We start from the raw sequence: 20,851 nt of genomic DNA, 5'->3' as shown, positions 1-20,851 counted from the left end.
AAAGTCGCGCACGCAACACACCGGGAATTGAAAATTCGTCGTAAAATCGCACGAACCTTAGAATGAGTGTAGGCAACTTTGACTTCTGGCGAGATTAAGTGGATGGTTCAAAGGACACCCTGAGATTTTTTTCAGGACTATAACTGAGATTTGTTAATAACTATGATAATCGTCATCATTAGCGGACGGTGCTTTTCGCCCATTGTTGTCATCATTATCGTTATCACGCCGGAAGAAGTATAAAGCCGGCATGTCGCCTTACCTATGGCTAGCTACACAGAAAATTGTTCTCTCCGAGTTTTGCTCCCCTTGGATCCTGAAAACTGCTACTATTAAGACAATCAACAAGAAAGCCTTTATAATTATTGAAACTTTTGATTAACAGAATGTAAGAAAAAATCGGTGGGGAGAGTTTTTCGCGTATCTTATAATCTGAACGATAGTTTTAAATAAAACAAATAACACTTAATTCAACTTACCTTAGTTGTCTCGTGTTTAAAAGTGGCGTTTCTGGGGACCGCAGATTCTTCTCTGATTCTTCTTGTCTCAGCCAAGACTCACTATCATCAACTTCTTTCTTGTGCTTCTTACGGCATGGGACACAGAGAGCTGAGGTAAGCGATTGCAAATTTCTCAGTTAAAGTAAAGTCCAGTAGCATCCATCAGGAATTAAAAACCGACATGCACTGTTTACTTTTATTATTCTGAATCAAATACGGGGTGTTTTAGTCTGCAAATTTAATCATACTGGTTTATGAGAATCATAAAAACTGAGGAAAACTGACCGCAAATAATTGTGAACCGTACGCATGAGAAAGTATATTGCGTTGTCAGGTGATTTGATCTTCAACAAAAACATTATCGATTATCAACCGAGCAACATTGTACATATTTCCATCTGTAATTAAAAGCACTTACACATAGATCTATTTTTTTTCAACGTGATGTGTACTTAAGTACCCTTCATCTAATAAAGAATTTCTTCTCTTTTCGAGCAGATGTGTCACGTGACAAAAATAGATAACAGAAAATGTTACTGAAGACTACCTGATTCAACTAGAATAATAACTCCAAAAAGCTTTTGAATGTCCTGAGACATATGCAAAGTAATTACATCTCTGCCTTGGATACGCTTCCTGACACCATCATGATCAGGATACTGACATGTTACCTTTGCACTTCTCCAAATCTTCCTCAGAGTGTGGCGATGCCTATAGCAAATCCACATTTTTTTGTTTATCCTCCTGAGCGAGGTGAAATAGGCCAATCCTTGCCAAGATTAGCTCATTTTCACTTAAAAACCTCTTTAGACAGGTGGCAGCTTATCAAATGATGTTTTACTTCGTCATTGCATTCAGACAGTCGTACCAAACCACTTAAGTCAGGCGATGAACCAAAGTTTTTTCCATCTTTGCTATTCAAAAAGCATTCCTGAGACCAAATGAACGTCTCGCTAATGAACGACTATTTCCTGTACCTGTAATTGTTTCCAACGCGATACAAGTTCGGGAGATCTAAAGGAACTTACCATAACTTTGTATATTCGATACGATTTCAATTTCCGCGTCAAAGGAGAAGCCTACTGTAATTCGTGAGTGGTCAGTGGTTACGCTCGTGAGGTAAAGAATGGGTTTGTGACTTTCTCACTCAATTGAAAGACTCGCGTCACTCTTATGAAATGGTTGAACGGAATACAGACTTCGTGCAGTCTCTTATTTTTCTTAAAGATAGTGAGGTCACGCGTATCCTGTGAGCATGGAGAAGCCGCGAGACGCGAGACTCGTATCTCGCGTCTTTGCCGCTCCACGCTCTCAGAGTTGGGCAAAGACAAGACACGTTATCTCCGGTGCGATACAAGAAGTTCAATGGTTATCTCGATTATCTAAACACATTTATTTACGTGGTAAAGATTTGTTTTTAAATCAATGAACTGATGCTAGTCCTATTTAGAACAAAATGTATTTGAAATAAAAAGAATACTAAGTAAAACAAAAGTTGTCTGCAACACGAAGTATGCCTTCGCATTAAGACTGAGAATCCTAATGTTTATCATGATACTTTAATGCATACGTTCGAATGTTCCCGAAAATCTTCTGATAATCTGCCCGCACCCACCCCTCACCCCGCCCCTCGCCACTGAACCGTACTGTTTTCAGTCAGCAGCTGGTCAGCGGTCACGTTTATGAGGTAAACAAACCGATCGATTCTTGATCACCGTTCTTGTCGATCGGAAAATCAAAATACCACCGTGATATTGCCGCGGAGATGAAGCAGTTATGTTATTTGTATCATACTACACATTCGAGTCGAAGCTTGGGTGGCACAGGTTATTTCTTGCGGTGGAATCGACGAGGGGAATTCAGAAAGTTGTAGTGTTTGAATTGTTGGAATAAATGGTCGCATGGGGATGGTAAGTTTAACAAACAATTTTAAATTTTGCCGCTTGAATTGAAAGTAAAGTTCATTTGAATTGCTTTCGTATGTATTTCTGACGGTTTTAGATCTACCTGCTTGATTTATATCGGTTACACTTCATGTTGACAAATCCCTCAAAATGGCGGCCAAACTTGGAGATTGCCGAAAATTAGGTAAGTTCACGGACTTATAAAGTTCTCGTAAAGGTCGGACCGCAAAGTTTTTTTCTGTAGTTACCTTTTCTATGGTACCTACTTCCTAGCTATGTTAGTTGGATCAGTTAAGAACGCCTCACTTTTTCAAAAATTTACCTTGAATTTGATCGGTTTTGGCGTGTTTGATTTAGGCGAACCGATAAGGTGTCATTCAAGTCTTCCTGTTTCCTTGATTGACTCGTGATGTTTACGAAAGTCGCCTCGATAGATAAGATAGAGTCAGTAGACATGGCTGTGGTATTTTTTTTTGCTGAGTTCCGTAGTTTTTTGTAAATTGTCCTCCAAAGTTGTATGAAATTAAAGTCTTGAAAAGTGTCACGACAAGCCTTCGCTCGAGTGAAATTTAATTTTCGTAAAACTCTGAAAAGTAAAGAGATCCGATCAAACTGATTGTGGTTTTAGTATAGGTACGTGAATGTCTTACAACACACGAGAAACGAGCGAAATCCGTGTCCCAAGCAAAATCGACCGGACCGCTCTTACAGAGACACTCTCTTAATTGGCTGAAAGTGCTCTGTTGATTTTTATAAATTCTAGCCAGAATTTCTGATAGGGCAAGGAAAAAAGCGACATTATCAGTGCGGTATTTTCCCGGCATATTATGCGGCAAGAGATGTCCTTCATACAGAAAACTACGTTATTTTTCTCTCGTCGATTATCATTGTCTATTGGATTCCCAGTGAAGGAAACAATTTTTTGTTGTACAAGGCGTTAATCAAAGTGATCTAAAACTATGATTTATTTCCTCAAAAAATATGTTTTTTAATTATTTTATTATGCTTATCTAGCACAAACTTTCTGAGATGATCGACCAACATTTTACATGAAGACAAAACAACCAACCACCGTCCATATGAAAGCTAACTTAATTCGGGACAATTTCTTGCCTTATCTTCGCAGTTTCATTTAAAGGAGGGTGCGAACTCTCTTCAGTCTGCTGCGATGAAACAGTCGGAGTCTTTATGACGAACCTATCTATGTTTGTCCCGCGTCCAGCACAAAATTATCTTGAAAGCGACTATCGGGCGGTTTTTGAGCCGATTCTTACATCGCAAATATCAACGATAGCAGCTTCAGAGCTCATAATAGTGATTGTGATTGGCCCATTTACAGGAGAGGAGTGTTCATTCTTTGTCAATGAGCAGTGGTGTTTTATTTAAACTAGCATCAGGCTCCAAACGTGTTGAACTAAATTCTGTAGACGTTGTAGCAGCCAGGGAATGGTACATTAACAAAGCTTTTGTTGTTCAAGACTCTCATTGCCTTCCAAATTGTGGGGGTTACTCCCCATCTCGTACCCAGATCCTACCGTGTAACTGTTACTCTCCAACCACTTGGCCATGGAAAGTCTGGTTACGAGGCTAGGTTACTCCAGCTAATTCCCCCCTTCCCATTCCTCTAACGTTCCAACAAATTTATCGTCGCTTTAACTTGACATTTTAGCCAGTGAGAAGCACGGGAAAAGCCGCTGCATGTGATCTTTTTTCATTTATATATCGATTAATTTAAGACCAGAAAATTACTCATTCATTGTGGCACTGTATACTTTTCGTGCCCATCGAATGCCCACGTCTGTCAGTCCATTAGCCAGCCAGGCTGTAAGTTAGTCAGTCAACAGTCAACCAGTTAGTCATTTCAGTCAGTCAGTCAGTCACGTTCAGAACCAGCCAGCCAGCCAGTCTGCTAGTCAATTAGTAAATAAACGGTCATTGAAACAACCAATCAAGTAAATAACTTATTGATAAAGCATGAGGCACCTACCGTTGTCTTGAGAGCGTCTTAAAAAAGTATTCTGACACTAACCTTGATGTTAATAAGGCCCCTCTCTTCCACGCTAAAACCACCCAACTCATCCAGGACAGACTTGCACATGGAACTAACGTGAATTCTTTGAGCTGCAGAGATAGGGACATTCTTGCTCAAAATTTGTACCTTACAACGTTAAATAGAGCACCCTTACGAAAGCTTCAAAGGTTTCTTTCAACGTTTTAACGGTAAATCACACGTATTATTATGAAGGACAGAAATAATTGACATTACGATACCAGTTCCAGTTTCCTCCATCTGTCTTGTGATGTCAACTGATTCGCCAAATATGTCGAAACGAGGCTTCTTAAGACCCACAACTCCTGCAACACAAGGGCCTGGAAAGGAACACAGATAGAGAGCTGGTAAGGAATGATGAAGAACTTTTCCTAAGAAGGCATTCACTGCAATAATGATTATAATAATATAAATAATAATGATTACAGTAATATAAAAGATGACCATGAAAATGATGATAATGATGATTTCTCGTTAGGGGCTAAGAATTTTACTTATTCAACCTACCGCCAGTTTCTTTCATAAATAGATTGGAAAACATTATTTATTCTTGTTTCATTATATACCTACCAGTATGAATTCCAATTCTAAATTGTAGCGTTGTGCCTTGCATATGACTGATCTTGAAGGTCTTAAGGTATGCAACAAGGCGTAATGCCATACTAGCTATTTCACCAGCATGTTTATTTCCATTCCTCTCTGGAAGCCCAGACACAACCATACACGAGTCGCTGCTTGTCTCTACCTGTGTAAATAAGCATAACTGCAAATGAGAGAGGAGACCATGCACGTAATCAGCTGGAGAGCGGGAGGTTATATACACTAACACACAGACAGACAGACGGTCAGTCAGACAGTCAATAGACACACAGACAGACAAACAGACAGACAACAGGAGCGACCGGGACGTCTAGACAGAAACGGCTTTGAGCAATTTTATCCGATCCTTAATTCTTTAGAGCTGTACTAATCGAATTTAACGTTACCTTGTAAACATCGTATCGTGTCATCACTGTGTCATAAAGAGAGTGCAGGTCGTTAAGAAGAGTTATTACCTGCAAGAAAAAGTCAATCAAATCACCGATCTCATTTGGGCAACAGGGACATGCTGTTGGCGTTCCTCCCGTCACCACTAACCAAGTATCTTATGACGATTTCTTAATATGACAGCCCTGAGCGACGATCCTCCTTCGGCCCGTATCTCGGCCGTCAGAAAATTGGTGTCGTTTGGAGAAAATTTGAATTGAGGGTCTTGAGCAATCCAGCATTGCATTTATTTTATTTCGCTCTGCAAAGGCCATGCTGGAAAACTCGCATAACCCTCTCACCTAGCAGCAGGTGCATAACTTGGCCGCGTGTGTTCTCTCTTTTTCTGAGAAGTTTTTTAGATTTTGCTATGAATTCTTAACGGCTTCCTCTTGAAATTTCTTCTGTTCTAGTTGATGCTTGTAGTTGTTTTGGACTGCTTTCGCGAAATTCAATCGTGACGCATCGATGGTATCCATAAATCTTACATCAGTTTCTTTATTTGGGAAAGTTTTTCATTTAGGTAGCTGGAAAACCAAGCCAATGGGCTGTGTTGAAGGAAAGTACTCCGTCCATTTTATGTTTTTATTTCAGGTTCTTTAAGCCAGTTCTCGATGGTCAGGTTTCTATCATTATCGTCAGCTTTTCAAATGTTTTATTTGCTCAAAACTTTTGGACCTCTTATCAGCTTAAGGTTTATTTTTTTTTTTGCGTTTTCTAATATCGGAGATTCTCTCTACTTTTAAGTATTTTCTACTTCAGAGTTTGTTTATTCTAAGGTCTTTTGTGTCACTATCTCGGATAGGGCACAGGTGGGGTCTCAACTTCCGAGGTTCGAAACACAAACAAGTCAGAAAGTTATGTGAAAACTACGCATACCCTTGATTGCGCCTCTGGTATGCATAACTTTCTCGAATTCTCGCATCTCCCTCGTGTTAAGATGGGGTTATGTAAACAAGGAAAAATTCATCTAAAGCCTAAATAAAAAGCTACACACTACAGTTTACAACTGACTACAAAATTGAAGTTTCTTCGGTCTCAAAAGTACGTCAAATTACTGAAGAAAATATCCCATGCACGGATTTGCAGAGAAAAGTTGCAAACTTGCTAAGTTACTCTAGAAAACAGACAGCTTGCAAAAGTTAGCTAATAGATTCTGAGCCGATATATAAGATTTGATTAAAGAAAAAGGAAGATACAAAAGTAACTGATTGAATACAAACCTGTATTGGGGAGCTGTGCGACGTTATGTTCGAGAACTCGACAATATCACTGTAAAATACGGTGACGCTATCGTAATGTTCAGCTTTCACTTCAATTCCTGCTTTGAGATGATCTGCAATGCTCCTGAGTTAGACGAAAGAGGACAGGGAATTGTACTTTGTTCAGTAAGTGAGGGTACTTTAAACTGCGTTTCACACAACAAAGTACTACCCCTTCAAAGGGTGCTTGTGGTCGGACTTGCACCACTTGAAGGGTAGTTGAGGACACAAATTGTTATCTTTGAAAGTAGTATTTCGTGGATTCTTCAGTTAAAAAATGGCGGTTTCGACTGAAAGAAAAAAGTTTACTTGACGGGTGATGGAGCTTTCTCGCCTTCCAAGAAGAGTATCTTGTTAAGGTAAGATCGCCATTTTGTCTTTCTCTCATTCAATTATACGTATAAACCTATTTATCATTATACCTCGGAAGCATCTTGTGAAGAAGCTCGTCTGTTTTGGTTTTCTCACTCTGTAGTTGTTTCGTCCGTTCATTTACAATGGCCTCCAAGTTGTTTGTGTACTTTTCCATCATGGACAACATATTGTCAACGACGCTGGTTGTCCTTGCAATTATGGAGAGCAACGGAAAAAGAGAAAATAAATATACTTATCAACCTGGCCCCGGTTGTTCGAAGATCGGATAACGCTATCCACTGGATAAATCTCTATCCGGTGGATAACGCCATTCTTTTTGCTGTTACTTATCCGCTGGATGAACTAGTTCCTTGGTTAGCTAAGCCGCCTCGTGTGCCACTTTTTTTGTTTTTATTGACCACATTTTCCCGTCAACTGTGGTCTATTACTGAACAGAAGCATGGCAAAACGGAATCTATTGCTTAAACAGACAACGCTCTCTTGGAAACGTGTCCAATGTTATAGAAAATGGAAGAATATCAATTTAAAAAACTCACTTTCCATTGTTGATTCTCTTAAGAATTTTAAGGACACCACAAAAAGTGGGTCTTCTTTCAGGCCGCTCATCCCAGCACATTTTCATAAGGTCCATGTACGAAGCTGGAGCGCTGTCTGGAGGGACTTGAGGCCGACAATGTGGCGTGATGCCTTTCCGTACGTAGTATAAAATTTCTATTTTGAAAAGCAGTGGAGAAAAAAGAAAGCACAGTGAGGATCATTTAGAGAAGACAAATTGGATTGGAAATTTTAAGGAAACAAGACATGACGATATAGGAGAAGAAGTACTTTCGTTTCCCAACATACTGACCCTTTGGGCTAAGAAGAGATGTGGAAAATGGTTTCTCTCTGAGTGCAATTTCCTGCAAAATGATGCCATAACTGTACACGTCCCCTGGTGATGTATTGCTAGTGTTTGTGCGCAGACGCTCCGGTGCAGTCCAAAAAAGAGCTGTGCAAAACAAACGATTCTTAAGAATTGCATACAAATGTCGTAGTTTATCGTGTAATGTGATAGAAGATGCTTAAAATCAGCTGATAAGAGCGGCTGCAATCAGCAGGTGTACTGAGCCTGTACTAGGGGCGGGGAGAAGGCAAGGTTCTGGTTTTACTACCAACCATAAGCGCTTCAAGTAAAAAAAAAATTGTTGAATATGTTACTCTGAAAGGAATAACTTAATTATAGTTTTTACCTCATCAAGCTGTACAGTTACTGATCTGTGTTTGTTCTAATTGTTATTACCAGTTTGTGCTCGTAAGGTCTCCTCTGTGTGCAATCTGTTTTCTTGAAAGCTTTGTAGACCGTAGTCAGCCACCTTACAAATCCAGTAGCTGTCAACCAATACGTTAGTGGACTTTAAGTTGCCATGGCAGCCTATCGACGTCTTATGTAACTCTTCCATTCCCTGTTAATTTTTGAAAACGATGCTAGTTTATTTCGCACACAAACAATTTCTTGGGGGACAGACGCAGGTTATCACTCTATACCATTAAAAGCCTTTTGACATGATACTGACCCAACTTTTGGACTTGGGTCTACACTTGTGGTCTGGCTCTGGTTGTGAGACTAATGCATACCGCGGGTTACACATGCGACAAGACATTAACTAGGATGATCTGCATCTACTGTGAGGGATACTTCCAAAATGTGCAATATTCCTAGCCCATTCAAAACCTGACTCAAAACATCAAACCCTATTTTCATACCAAATCCATATAGCAATGAGTGAATTTGACAAGGAGGTAGTAGCCACCGTTTCTTTTCCTCACAGCAAGGAGGAACGATTGCCAGATATCACTCGCGTATGATATAACAGCCTAACTCGTCATCCGTCCCTTCATAGTGGCCCTCAAGCGAAGCTATGAACCGGTTAACGAACTTCTTCAATGAGCAATGCAGAGTTTGCTATTTGAGTTATCCTGAGAGGGAATTGAAACTGAGTATTTCTCTAAACTAAAGTCCCTTTGAAGTGTGAATTCCTCAACATGAAACGGGATCCAACATCAGAATATTATTTTCATATTCTCAAAAACAAAAAACAAAAACAAACCAAAACAAACAAACTTACCCGAGCAATGTCTAGGGCAAATGACATCCTGAACGTCCAGTCCAGCTTAAAATCATCATTCCGTAAAATGTCCTTAAAAGGGATTATGTACAAAGAGCTTAAATAAACTAGTTGATTTATTTATTGAGCTCGTGTTTTAGTACTTAAAGTTAACCTATTTTTGAGTTACTTCAGTATGTCATCAACTTAGTTGCATAAATTCCTGCATTTTATATATCATAAATGCTACATCGCAAAAGTAGTGTTGTGTAGTTATGATTACGAAAGTTATTCTAAATTTCTTGTTGAGCCTTTCTCGATTTTTTATGTTTCAGAATCGTCACTGTTTCAAGTGCTTCATTTGCTCAAAACTTTCGGCCCCTTACTCAGCATAAGGTTCATATCCGTGTGTGTTTTCTGATTACGGAGGTTCTCTGTGATGTCAAGTCTGTTTTCCCTCAGATTGTCTATCAAACAGTCATATGTGTAAATATCTTGGATAACGTCCATGTTATAAACCGCCTCTTTTTCACCTGTAAGCTTCCTTTAGCACAATATTCAGATACGATATAAACATCCGGGAACTCAGCGCACAGGCCTACGTACGGATTAAGGTTGACATGTCGAATCTCACAAGCCTACGCAGAAGAGAGAGAGAGATAAATTTATTTACTATAGCCACACAGACGAATAGTGAATCTCACAAGCCTACGCAGAAGAGAGAGAGAGATAAATTTATTTACTATAGCCACACAGACGAATAGTGATTTTCGTGTGAGTGTTTGTTCGGAACTGACTAGCATGTAATATTTACCACCGAACGGCCGGAAAGACAGAATCGCACGTCGAGAATTTCCGACCATTTTTCGGTAAACTGGTTTCCGTGTTGTTTCTTGTTTACACGCCTGTCCGTAAGAGCGGTTGTTATGCACCGTCATTTTTCACCACCCAACTTAGTAAATATTTTTTTGTTATATGTTGAATTTCTTGAGATGCCGAATCTGTTTGTAAGTCACAGCACTGCTGTAAAAAGAACAAACCACAACATGGCATGATTGCATACCTGTCTTATTTCTGCTTTCATACTTTCCGTGAGATGAGATGTTCCTTCTCGAGCCACCTTTATCAACACCACCTTGCCCTTTAAAATTGAGAACCTCAAGTCTTAGCAAAACTAATCTCTTCAGGCTTCTGATGGGTTCAGCGGCCATTCAGAACTAAATTTGACCAAAGTTTCCCCAAAATAAATGCAACAGCTATAATCAAGTAAACTCTATAGTCTTCGTGTCTGTAGTAACAAACATTAGCTAGTGCAAATTTTCTGAAGTGTTTTCATCCTGAAAACCATTACTACCATCATCGTTTTCATCATTGTTTTCATCTTCAGCGTTCTTGTCCGTCCTTAACGATCGTTGTCGTGTTTTTCAGTCCGTATCAGTTCTCGTCTTAGTCGTTATCCCTCGTTTTCATCGTCTGTTGTCGTCGCTCCTCATCAGTCTTCTTCGTGCACGTCATATCTTGTCTTTTCCCGCTCCTTGCTAGTCCTCATTGAAAATTGTTCATCATGGCTACCATTTTCCCTCGGTGTCTTCCCCGGTATTATGGTCGCCACTGTCGCCGTCGTCGTCATCGTGAAAAAAAAGCGTCTCGTCCTTGTCGTTTAAGTTCAGTCAATCAAAGAGAAGTGGGAACGTAATCTGGCTAATAAACATCGTCTTACCCGAAAAATTCCTTTAGAAATTTTTCTTTGTTGATATAGACAACCATTCACAAGTCCCAGGGCAGAAGAAGACGCGGGGAGAATGCTTGTTGTTGATCCTTGACAGTTGAGCTGAAACGATTAATAACAAGTGTAAAAGCAGATTATATAAAGTTCTGTTCAGACATTAAATAACTCAGGCCATGTTGTACCCAAGCATTTCAAATTAACAAAGGGGGTACATTTCCCAAGAAACTGTGGTGCTGCCGCGTCGGTGGGTGGTATTGCAACATAACTTGCTTTTATCAACTGAGTTGATAAAGTAAATTGGTCACCGTAAAGAGTTTTTAAAGCTGCGTTTCAAGCGTTAGCCCTTCGTCGGAGCGAAATTTGTTTTAATTGATAACTTTACTTCATTCCAACAAGCACCGCCAATGGATCGATCCTACGATCCCAGTTTTATATTTTATGGAAAATGTAGCCTTTTACTAAATGTATGGGGATAGACACTTAAGCACAAGACCCATTTAAAATAAAAATGAAACTTGAGGGTAAAACATATTTTATCTGAAAAAGTAGAAAATTAAAACCTGGTCTTGAGTTTCCTCGTAAGACGCAGGAAAATAACTCACCTGATTGAAGCTGCAGTGCATCATGTAGTTATCGTCGTGATCATCCGATGGAGTTATATCCTTATAGTTTATGATCCACTTTTTGCAAACATCTTCTCGTTCATCTGTTCGCCTTTTAGCATATATCAAGACAACAAGGATTGATGTTAGCAGAAGAAATCCTCCTAATACTCCAAGGACAATGCTGAGATGGTCTGAAAAGAAACAATTAAGATAGAACTCATAACTTCGAACATTACCTATGGTGAATGAAGGATCTGAATTCTTAACAAGTGGTAACCAAATGGAAACATAGGCATGCTATGCATGCAAGAGTTATTTTTTTGGGAGTGGGTGGATTACTTGAAACATTGTAAGTGATGTCTACATTCTTACAGAAGGAAAGAAGAGTATTAACGCGGAAAAAAAGGAAAATGTCGAATTAACTCACACACAGGTATTTTGTGGTAAATTGTGTGTGTTGCGCGAATATAAGTGTAGCCAAAAATAAACTGTAATGGCGCCACGGATACCTGTTAGTACAAAATGCAGACTGCAAACTGCAGACCGGATACAAAATGTGGACTAGGTACAAAATGTAGACTGCAGACTGCAGAGTGGGTACAAAATGCAGACTGAGAATCTAAAGAGTTTTTCAGGTCTGGTATGTGATAACATGTCATCTTACAACTTACCGAGCGTCATGCAATCGCTTTTCCGCGATCAGCTTTCACGATTATTTGCACTATTGTGAAATATTCCTGGCCCATTTCTTGATCAAAATCGATCGTAATATAATTTCAAGCCTTCATATAGCCTTCTCACTTTGCGCGCGAGTTGGTTGGTGCGATGTCTGCACAGATTTTACCAACGTAACAAAAGTAGATGTAGATGGAGATGCAAATGTGATGTCACTATTCAATATTTAACCTGTGCAACATTCGAGAAACAATTGACAGCTTTGCACGTGGTTCGTATTATCGTCTTTTTAAGCGGTGTGTTTATTTTGTTGACAAATATGCGGACCGAGACCAAAACTGTTCTTTCGACTTAATACATATTTTCGACGTTAGTAGGTCACATCATATTAACTTACCTCCGTAAATCATTCATTCCAGATAACAAAATCAAATAAACATGCTTACGATGGTATCTGAATTCGTAGTTGGTCAAACACAAACGACTTCACAAGATCACTTTCTCCAGTCATCGAAAACATACTTAAAATCGTCCATAGTTAATTTTAATAAGACATTCATCTAGAGATAGCACCGAGCAAACGAATCCAAAAGAATATAATCGGTACACTCAAGAAATCATGAATCTTGCAACACAACTTGCCGTTAAAGAACTGCTCAAATCAAAATGTTTGGTGCAATTCATCAACACCTCAAGCAATATTTGATTCAAAATTTTCCATCCACTCTCTTCGTGAAGGAACAATAACCATGATCATGCTACAGTGCACAGAACTCCATTTTCTCTCGAACAACTATCCACCATTTTTACAGCATGAGTAACACGTTTATTATAGGTAATCTGATATCTTTCATCTGTCCAGTAGTATCGCATTTCTCATAAAGCGCGGTAAAATACACGTTAAAAACACAGAAAAGCCAACATTTCTCATTCTAAAAGATGATTTTACGAACTGTTCTCTCCGAATCCCCCATTGCTTCGTTGAAATTTGAACACCTCTCAAACCAAAGAACAGAAACGACGCTCTGATTGGTGCGAGATACATACCCTAATGCTGCGATCTGATTGGTGCGAGATACATACCCTAAACCATCTGATTGGTGCGAACAACATACCACTCTCTGTACGCTAATATAGATGTTATTTTTTTTGGTAATAAAGAAAAAAAACTCAAAAAGGTTAGATGCTGTTGCTTGAGCGTAATTGTTGATATGTTCTTCCGGCATTGCACGCAACGTATAAGACGTTGAACCTAAAGAAGATCAGTAGTTTCTCACCTGCGTCCTCCTCTTCCTGGCGACAATCCTTTCCGGTGAAACCGCAGACTGGATTACTAACAGGAACTGTGCTTGATCCACCTGGCCATCGTATGTCGGGCTGATGAAGAAGCCGTATTTCATGATACACTGACCCTGTGCCATTTTGCAGTAGATCAGTTTTGTCGCCGACGAACTTGTACGAGCCATTCCGAAAATTTCCAACGACAAACTCTGGTATTCGGGTTCCATTTTCCATAAAAATGTGACCAGATTCTCCTGAATTGCCGAACGTAAAGTTTGAAACATTATTAAAATATGAACCATAAAGCGGAGAGAAATAGAAAGAATCAAATAAAAGGGTAAAATGAATTGGAAAACATCTAGAGCTAGAACAGGAGAAGCTAATGCTTACTTTTGGAGAAATAACAACACAAGACGACGATTAGATAGCTTTGTTGCTTAGCAACGTTCCTGATGGCGTTAGTATTATCTTTAGAATTGATTGTCAGGACTCATAATATTTTCAAGGTTCCTTAGAATTTTCAAGAAATTTCATTACCGACTTCCTTAATGCTGTATTCATGAAAGTTTGCCGGCGACTCTCTTTGATTCTTGAGTATAATTTATTTATCTGTATTAGGAGTGATTTCATGGGAACGTAATGAGGAGTGATGTCATAGGAACGTAATGAGGAGTGATGTCATAGGAACGTAATGAGGAGTGATGTCATAGGGACATAATGAGGAGTGATGTCATAGGAACGTAATGAGTGAGTGATGTCATGGGAACGTAATGAGTGAGTGAGGTAAGAAAGGAGTTACCTTGGAAACGTCTGTTGAACATGTTCATGAGAACTTCTGAAGTGTTGGTGATTTCATACCCACGTGATATTGTGTCGTTCACAGCCAAACAGTAAAGATGGACGGAATCATGTACGAAGGATGCGTACCAAGAGGTCTAGAAACCAATGTGTCCAAAAACATATTTTAGTAAGGAGAGGTGAGCCTTTGGATGCCTTTGACTGGCTGTCCAATATTCGGTCGGACAGGTATTTAATGGTCTTGTCAGCCAGTCAGTCAATAAGTCAGTCAGCTAGTCCATCAGTCAGCCGGTCAGTCAAACACACAGGTAGTCAGTCAGTCATGCTGTCAGTCAGTCATGCTGTCAGTCAGTCATTCAATCAGTTTGTCAGACATTCAGTCAGTTTGTGAGTCAGTCAGTCAATTGGTCAGTAATTGAGCTAGCAGTTTGTCAGTCGGTCGGAAAATAAGTGTAGAAAATATTTTACCTCGTTATATAGCTTTGCTTTGATGGAAGCTTCCAGTTTATTTTCCATGTCCCTATATTTCTTTTTGAACTCCATGGATATCTCAGGTCGATAAACACTGAGATCAATAATGCCGTTCAATATATTTGGAAACTTGGAGCCCCATCCCTCGTTTCCACTCCACTTGCCGTTTTTGTAAAACACGTCTGTATTTAGGTCTAATGTTATAAAGGCGTATTCTCCATTCGTCATACCCAAACGTTCAGCGGTTTCCATGATGGATACAACTTCGTTGATATAACATAGTATAAGAAAAACTGACGGCAGGGGAGAAAACCAAAGCAATAAAAAAACCAACAACAACAAAATTAGAGAAATTTATACATTTGATAATAAAGTAAACAAATGAAAAAGTGGATTAAAACTCTGAAAAGCGCGTACAAAAGCAATATTTCTGAATGCCGTGTCGAGAAGAACAAGCCGACCAGACTTGATAAAATGAAACGATAAGCATAGGCAAAAAAGGTTTGTGATTTTGTGTATATTCTCGCGTATCCTGGGCCCAGTTGTATAAAGGGCGGATAACGCTATCCAACGGATAAATCGCTATTCAGCGGATAAGTAATAGCAAAACATACAGCTTTATCGACCGTATGGAGATTTATCCAGAGGATAGCGTTATCTGACCCTCGAACAACCGGGGCCTGATCTCCAGTGTGATTGGTCGAGGCACAATAAACTCTCTCGAAATAGGTCAGGTGCTCGAGTTTAATTTTCTGAGTTTATTATTGTGTTGCGAAGGCTTCTGTTTGTTGCCTTCTGGTCAATTTTGAAAGGAATCACAACTGCACAGTTAAAAAACAGTTTGAAAGATGTTGGGGTGAAAACTCCACAATTAGGGCAGTCGCTCAACATGGGTAATGGTCTTGTCATGTTACAGACAGCAAACACTAAATACAGCGATACTATGACTTTCTATGAGCACCCTCTCAGTGATAATGGAAAAGTGAGGTTGTGTTACAAAGAGGTATGATTTGGAAATAAGAAAGAGATTTGGTGCCGTGTTCACGTGAAACGGCAAACGTTAGCTTGTCTTTTCACGTTTCACGCAAACTAGCGTGAACCTCATTGTTTTAGCTACGCGTGAGCTCATGTCTCTTCGAGTTTCGATGAAGCCATCTCATGAGTGAATGTGAGTTCTTGCAGCTAGCTATCTGCGGATGAAAAGTGCGTCATTTGAATGATTTCAAACATGAAACTTCACCTGCCATTGTATCACTTAAAGGAACACTTTCTTCCGGGAACTAACATTTACTCTGTGAGAAAAATTATGGAGAAAAATCCTACGTACAAGGCAAACGTGAAACGGCTTACTTTCACGTGGAGACGGCAAAGCGCAACCGATAAACCCGAAAAAAGGCGGGAAAATCGAGGTAACGTGGTTACTCTCGCCGTTCACGTTTCACGTAAACGCGGTGTTAAATCTCTTTAAAAATAAAAAAAGAACTCTCCTCCAGGTATCTCTTACACTCCTAAGTTAATTCGTCAACTTACCTCGTGTCACATCTTTCCCTTTCGTCAAAATTGTTTCAAACTCTGGGCTCTTATTATCGTAAGTTTCGAACAACGAAACCTTTATTGAATCGCTTTCTACCACACTTCGTATCTTACCAGCCATGGTCTTCCATTCAACCTCAGACGAGCTCAAAATGGCAAGAATTGTCCATTTAAACGCCTTTAGAATCTGGAGAACAAACCCCGGTGTATATCTTTCGCTGCGTCTTGCGTAAGCCGTAATGGTGGCGAGTGTACTGTAAACGTTTTTGTCGATGAACTTATTGGAAGAAGCGGCGTATGTGATGATGGGTTTCTTCCATATCTTGGCGAGAAGAGCTGCTGGTTCGGCGACAACGGAGCACGCAGGTCCAATGAAGACATCAACTGATTGAAATCCCACAATTGCTCGTAAGCCCTGCTCAGGTTCGCACGAGCTATCTTCAATCCTGAACGAGATGTTGTATCCAGGTAAAAGGCTGGAATCGTTCATGATGGCAGATATTGCCATGGGAACGGCTGCAGCTGTACGTGTTCCAATTGGCCATCGGCCCGTCATTGGCAACAACACGCCGAGCTGGATTTCTGTACGATAGTGCGATAGGAAATAAGAGGTGTTTTGTTTGGGTAAACAGAAGGCCTTCATATCTCTTTACTGCAATTACAATTTTTCGACATCACAGAGCCCCCCTATATTGCCACCATATGAGCACATATGCAAATTAAAATTGCTTGAAAATAAACAAAATGAAAATGATTGATGTGATCGAACGAGGGGACAAATAGGAGTTTTTAAGCGGAAGACGAGCTACCGTAGAGCTTCGCAGCTTTCGCGAACCCTGCCTTAAAAATGCAATGTGTTCTGCTTCAATATTTATTGGGATTGAAAATGACTGCTCGGTATTAAGAAACTCAAGAATGGACATATCATAATTTTTTATTTACGTCTCTACTTAATCTTCAACAAAGAGCGCCTCTCAATTGAGTGTTTGAGTGAAACAAAACCAAAGGAAGCACGAAAGCCAATCAGAAGGAAGCAAAATGTCACATGGAGTGAATGAAAACTTAAAGTAATTAAAAACAAGCAATCTGCCTAAAGCGCGGGAAAACGCGGGTGACCAAATGGAAATCGGTGTTAGTTTTTGCATCTGATTGGTTGAAAGGATGGCGCAAGTTTTCGACATCAGTCAAATAGCGAACAAAGATAAAACCAGTACAATCTTGACTTACTTTGGACACTCAATCGAAGATTGCTGTAAAATACAAAGCTGATTTTATTAAAGTAAGTGTTACCTTTGCTTAACACCATCTGAAGAGAGGCTGTCAGACTTTGAACGAACTAAAGAAGAAACATTTTAGATATATGAAAATTCACATATTTGCACTGCGGTGGAAAGATGAAATTAGAAGATCCTCGCAGCTAAGAACACTACTGAAACTAGTAGTTGTAAGCAGGACCTGAAATAAAAAAAAATTTCAGGCCCGTACGGGCCTGAAATTTTTTTCAGGTCCTACTTACAACTACTAGTTTCAGTAGTGTTCTTAGCCGCGAGGATCTTCTAATTTCATAAAGAAGAAACAGTTTTAATGTTGGTGAACATGTAAGAAGTAGGCTTCTTTTGAAAGACCAGTTTCATCAATATTTTAATTAATACTCCCGAGAGATATCACATACTCGCGTTTAATTTTATTTCAAATGGCATCCTTACATTATGCACTTATTTACATGATATGTGAGGTGCTTACCAAAGCGAGGTTGAGTATTTTCACCATGAGATTAACTTGAAGATTTGCTCTCTTCTTTCTTTAGGTCTACCTATCAACGGAAAAAAAATCTCTTTTCATGCTTTATAATCTATTAGATACTAAAATCCCATCATTAAAATGGCGACTGTGTGGGGGCGTGGAGGGTCGATCCACCTTCAACACAGACCAGTCAATCGAGTTCAAACTAAAGCCAAAGATAGATAATTTATTTTAAAAGCTTCGAGACCTAATAAGAAATTTACTTCTTGAAAGTAGCTGTAAATATCGTAACCTTCTTACACCTTCAGGATTACGGTGTAATTTATTCAACGCATTTTATTTTTACTCGCACTAATTGCCGCTTACTTTTTGTTTTGGGGACGAATTAATTGCCTCACGTCAAGTGATGTAAGACTTCAAATAGAGTACTTTTTTCAATATCTTTCATAAGGAGGGTGCTTAACATTCAAACAAACCACAACAACCAATAATTGCTTTGACTGGCTGAAATCATTCACTTGAAAAGCTTTTCGATTAGCAATTACTTGTTTGCCTAATTGGCTTTCGCTAAGGAGTTTTCGAAACGAAAATCATCAATATCGGTTTTCACTCACGGAAAAAAAAGAATGGAAATGGGGAAAAACACATTATTGAGAAGTTTTCGTTTAAACTTATCTATCTTCGGACGTGTAAATCAAGTGAGGCCAGGCATGCTACAATAGTTTAGTTTTCCGAGCTTTCGCTGATCTACGGCATCGGGCGAGGTGTTCGGCTAGATAATAGGGGTTTGACAGATAATAGCCTAACACCTCGCCCGATATGCTCTCCACTTCAAAGATCCATCCACGTACATTCCCTGATGATGCCGTAGATGGGCGAAAGCTTGGAAAAATAAATTATTGTAGCATAGGTGGCCTCACTTGATTTACGCGTCTGATTTTATATCACTATGCTACTCAAGGACAACATCCAACGCTCATCTGTCTTCATGTAACATCTTAGCTGGACTTAACATGTCGTTTTGCAGTTCCTTTTTGATGTTTAACTTGTCTAGTTGTGGGATCTCAACCAGTTAATTGTATCAATTCAAAACAGGCAGTCTAACCAGAAATGCACATGCATCTTCTGAACATATTACGGCTTATACACGAAACTGGAGATAACAACTTCTGTCGATTATCATGCGTCTAATTTTAAATCTAACACTTTCTACGGTTCTTTCCATATCAAGGAAGGGAGCGAAAGGAACTTTTGTTGGTGTGGTAGGAAATTTGAGTTTATACCAGTTCTGCTACCAGTTGTGAGTGTACATCGAAAAACAATAAACTCGAACAGACCTCAAAATCTTCAACCGCTCCGACCAGATTCTTTGGCTTTGAGCCACTGTGTGTTTCTGCGAGGTATTTAAAATAACTATTAGCCAACGACATTGACAAGGCTTTTCCTTCGCTCTATACATAGGCAGCCCAACCGCCTCGGGATGACAATACGACGGAACTGAAAGTTAATTTGTTTTCACTCCTGAAACAAGGACATGAATAATACATTGCCTGGCATAAAAAGACGGCTGTCTTTCGCTTTTCATTTCATCCAGTAGTCTGCAAATAACTTATCATGAATGTGTTAGATTCTACTTCGGATAACTACTCACCAATTGGCTATTGAATTCACTGTCTGCGGGGACATGAATTTTAAAAGACCGTCACTCATCGGGTGGCGTGAATACACTACCTAGGTTTTCACGCTTAAAAATGATTCATTTTAAAGCGGTAAAGCCTAATTGATGCTTGGTTAAAAGTGATTTCACACTGAACATGAACCAACTTAACCATCTTTAAAATTATCGAAACAACATATCCAGGTGGTCTTTTGAATTAAATTAAAGAACAACATTGTTTTTTGTTCTTGTTTCAAGCTTATATTTGTCACTCTCCCGAACAGCCCTTATTTACCACAGGAAAACAGTTAAAGTATTGGCGATAATTATTATCTCGCACTTGACATCTCAGAGTAAATAAATCTCGTTTCAACTTCGTTTTTAATTAGTATTTTTTGACGCAAGTTTTGCATGATGGCAATAAAATTTCTGCTAATTATTCACAAAAGAGCACATAGGATATCACTTCAATGAGAACAGTTTCTCCAATAGAAGTTCCAGATTGACTATCCGAAAGTGTCCTTCTTACCTCTTGCAATTCGATGCAATAACATTGATGCTCTTTTTCTAAATATCTTAACTCGGTGTGACGATTACAAAAAATAATGCAAATTCATTGATGTAGTGTTATCTTCGTCTAGGAAATGTAGCCATTTAGTTCTTTTCAATCCTCAAATGAACCTAAATGCAAAAACATTGTAACACTTTTTGTGCTAAAAATTATTGCCGCGGGATTGTTTTCAGCGTAACGCCAACTCTCTAGGATGTAAAAAAGAATAAAAAAGATGAAAATACCATGACAAAAAAAAATCATTTAAAATAATATATGAACAATTTAATGAAAAAGGAGTCTGAAAACCAAGTGTTTCACGAATTCCTTGGGTCCTTAGAAGATGTCAATCAAAAAGGGTTGAATGAGAAGATTTCATTTCTTACATTTATCTTAACTTCCTACCGATCCATCATTTCTTATTTCTGTATTTTTGGTAATCTCCTTTATTTTCGACTATCCCATACTGATTAATTTTACTTTTCCGTCACGTTGACGGAGTTACTGAGCTCTGACAAAGGGATTAACGCTCGAAACGTCAGCTAAACTCTGTACATTAGCCAATTTACCTCATCGACTCACCTGATAACATTAAATTATCTTTTTAT

General features: G+C 39.1%; 1 protein-coding gene across 2 annotated transcripts in view; it reads right to left on the bottom strand.

Annotated features, from left to right (window-relative positions):
- The window catches only part of LOC131776977 (atrial natriuretic peptide receptor 2), a 48,057-nt gene that overhangs the window by 6,682 nt on the left and 20,524 nt on the right, over positions 1-20,851 (bottom strand). For both annotated transcript variants that reach the window (XM_059093190.2, XM_059093189.2), the window contains exons 2-22: positions 19,374-19,429; positions 18,037-18,106; positions 17,584-17,629; positions 16,291-16,875; positions 14,758-15,053; positions 14,291-14,426; positions 13,488-13,745; positions 11,533-11,726; positions 10,922-11,032; positions 10,265-10,342; positions 9,735-9,839; positions 9,223-9,294; positions 8,397-8,559; positions 7,965-8,105; positions 7,654-7,828; positions 7,165-7,305; positions 6,704-6,827; positions 5,441-5,509; positions 5,025-5,199; positions 4,676-4,774; positions 4,434-4,525 (exon numbers count right to left, since the gene is read on the bottom strand). In XM_059093190.2, the coding sequence (XP_058949173.2) occupies positions 4,434-4,525; positions 4,676-4,774; positions 5,025-5,199; positions 5,441-5,509; positions 6,704-6,827; positions 7,165-7,305; positions 7,654-7,828; positions 7,965-8,105; positions 8,397-8,559; positions 9,223-9,294; positions 9,735-9,839; positions 10,265-10,342; positions 10,922-11,032; positions 11,533-11,726; positions 13,488-13,745; positions 14,291-14,426; positions 14,758-15,053; positions 16,291-16,875; positions 17,584-17,629; positions 18,037-18,063 (3,087 nt within the window). In that variant the 5' untranslated portion in view covers positions 18,064-18,106; positions 19,374-19,429. The remainder of the gene's footprint in view (positions 1-4,433; positions 4,526-4,675; positions 4,775-5,024; positions 5,200-5,440; positions 5,510-6,703; positions 6,828-7,164; positions 7,306-7,653; positions 7,829-7,964; positions 8,106-8,396; positions 8,560-9,222; positions 9,295-9,734; positions 9,840-10,264; positions 10,343-10,921; positions 11,033-11,532; positions 11,727-13,487; positions 13,746-14,290; positions 14,427-14,757; positions 15,054-16,290; positions 16,876-17,583; positions 17,630-18,036; positions 18,107-19,373; positions 19,430-20,851) is intronic.

Source organism: Pocillopora verrucosa, chromosome 3, assembly GCF_036669915.1.
Source record: "Pocillopora verrucosa isolate sample1 chromosome 3, ASM3666991v2, whole genome shotgun sequence".
NCBI lineage: Eukaryota > Metazoa > Cnidaria > Anthozoa > Scleractinia > Pocilloporidae > Pocillopora > Pocillopora verrucosa.
This window is presented reverse-complemented; position numbering and strand designations above follow the sequence as displayed.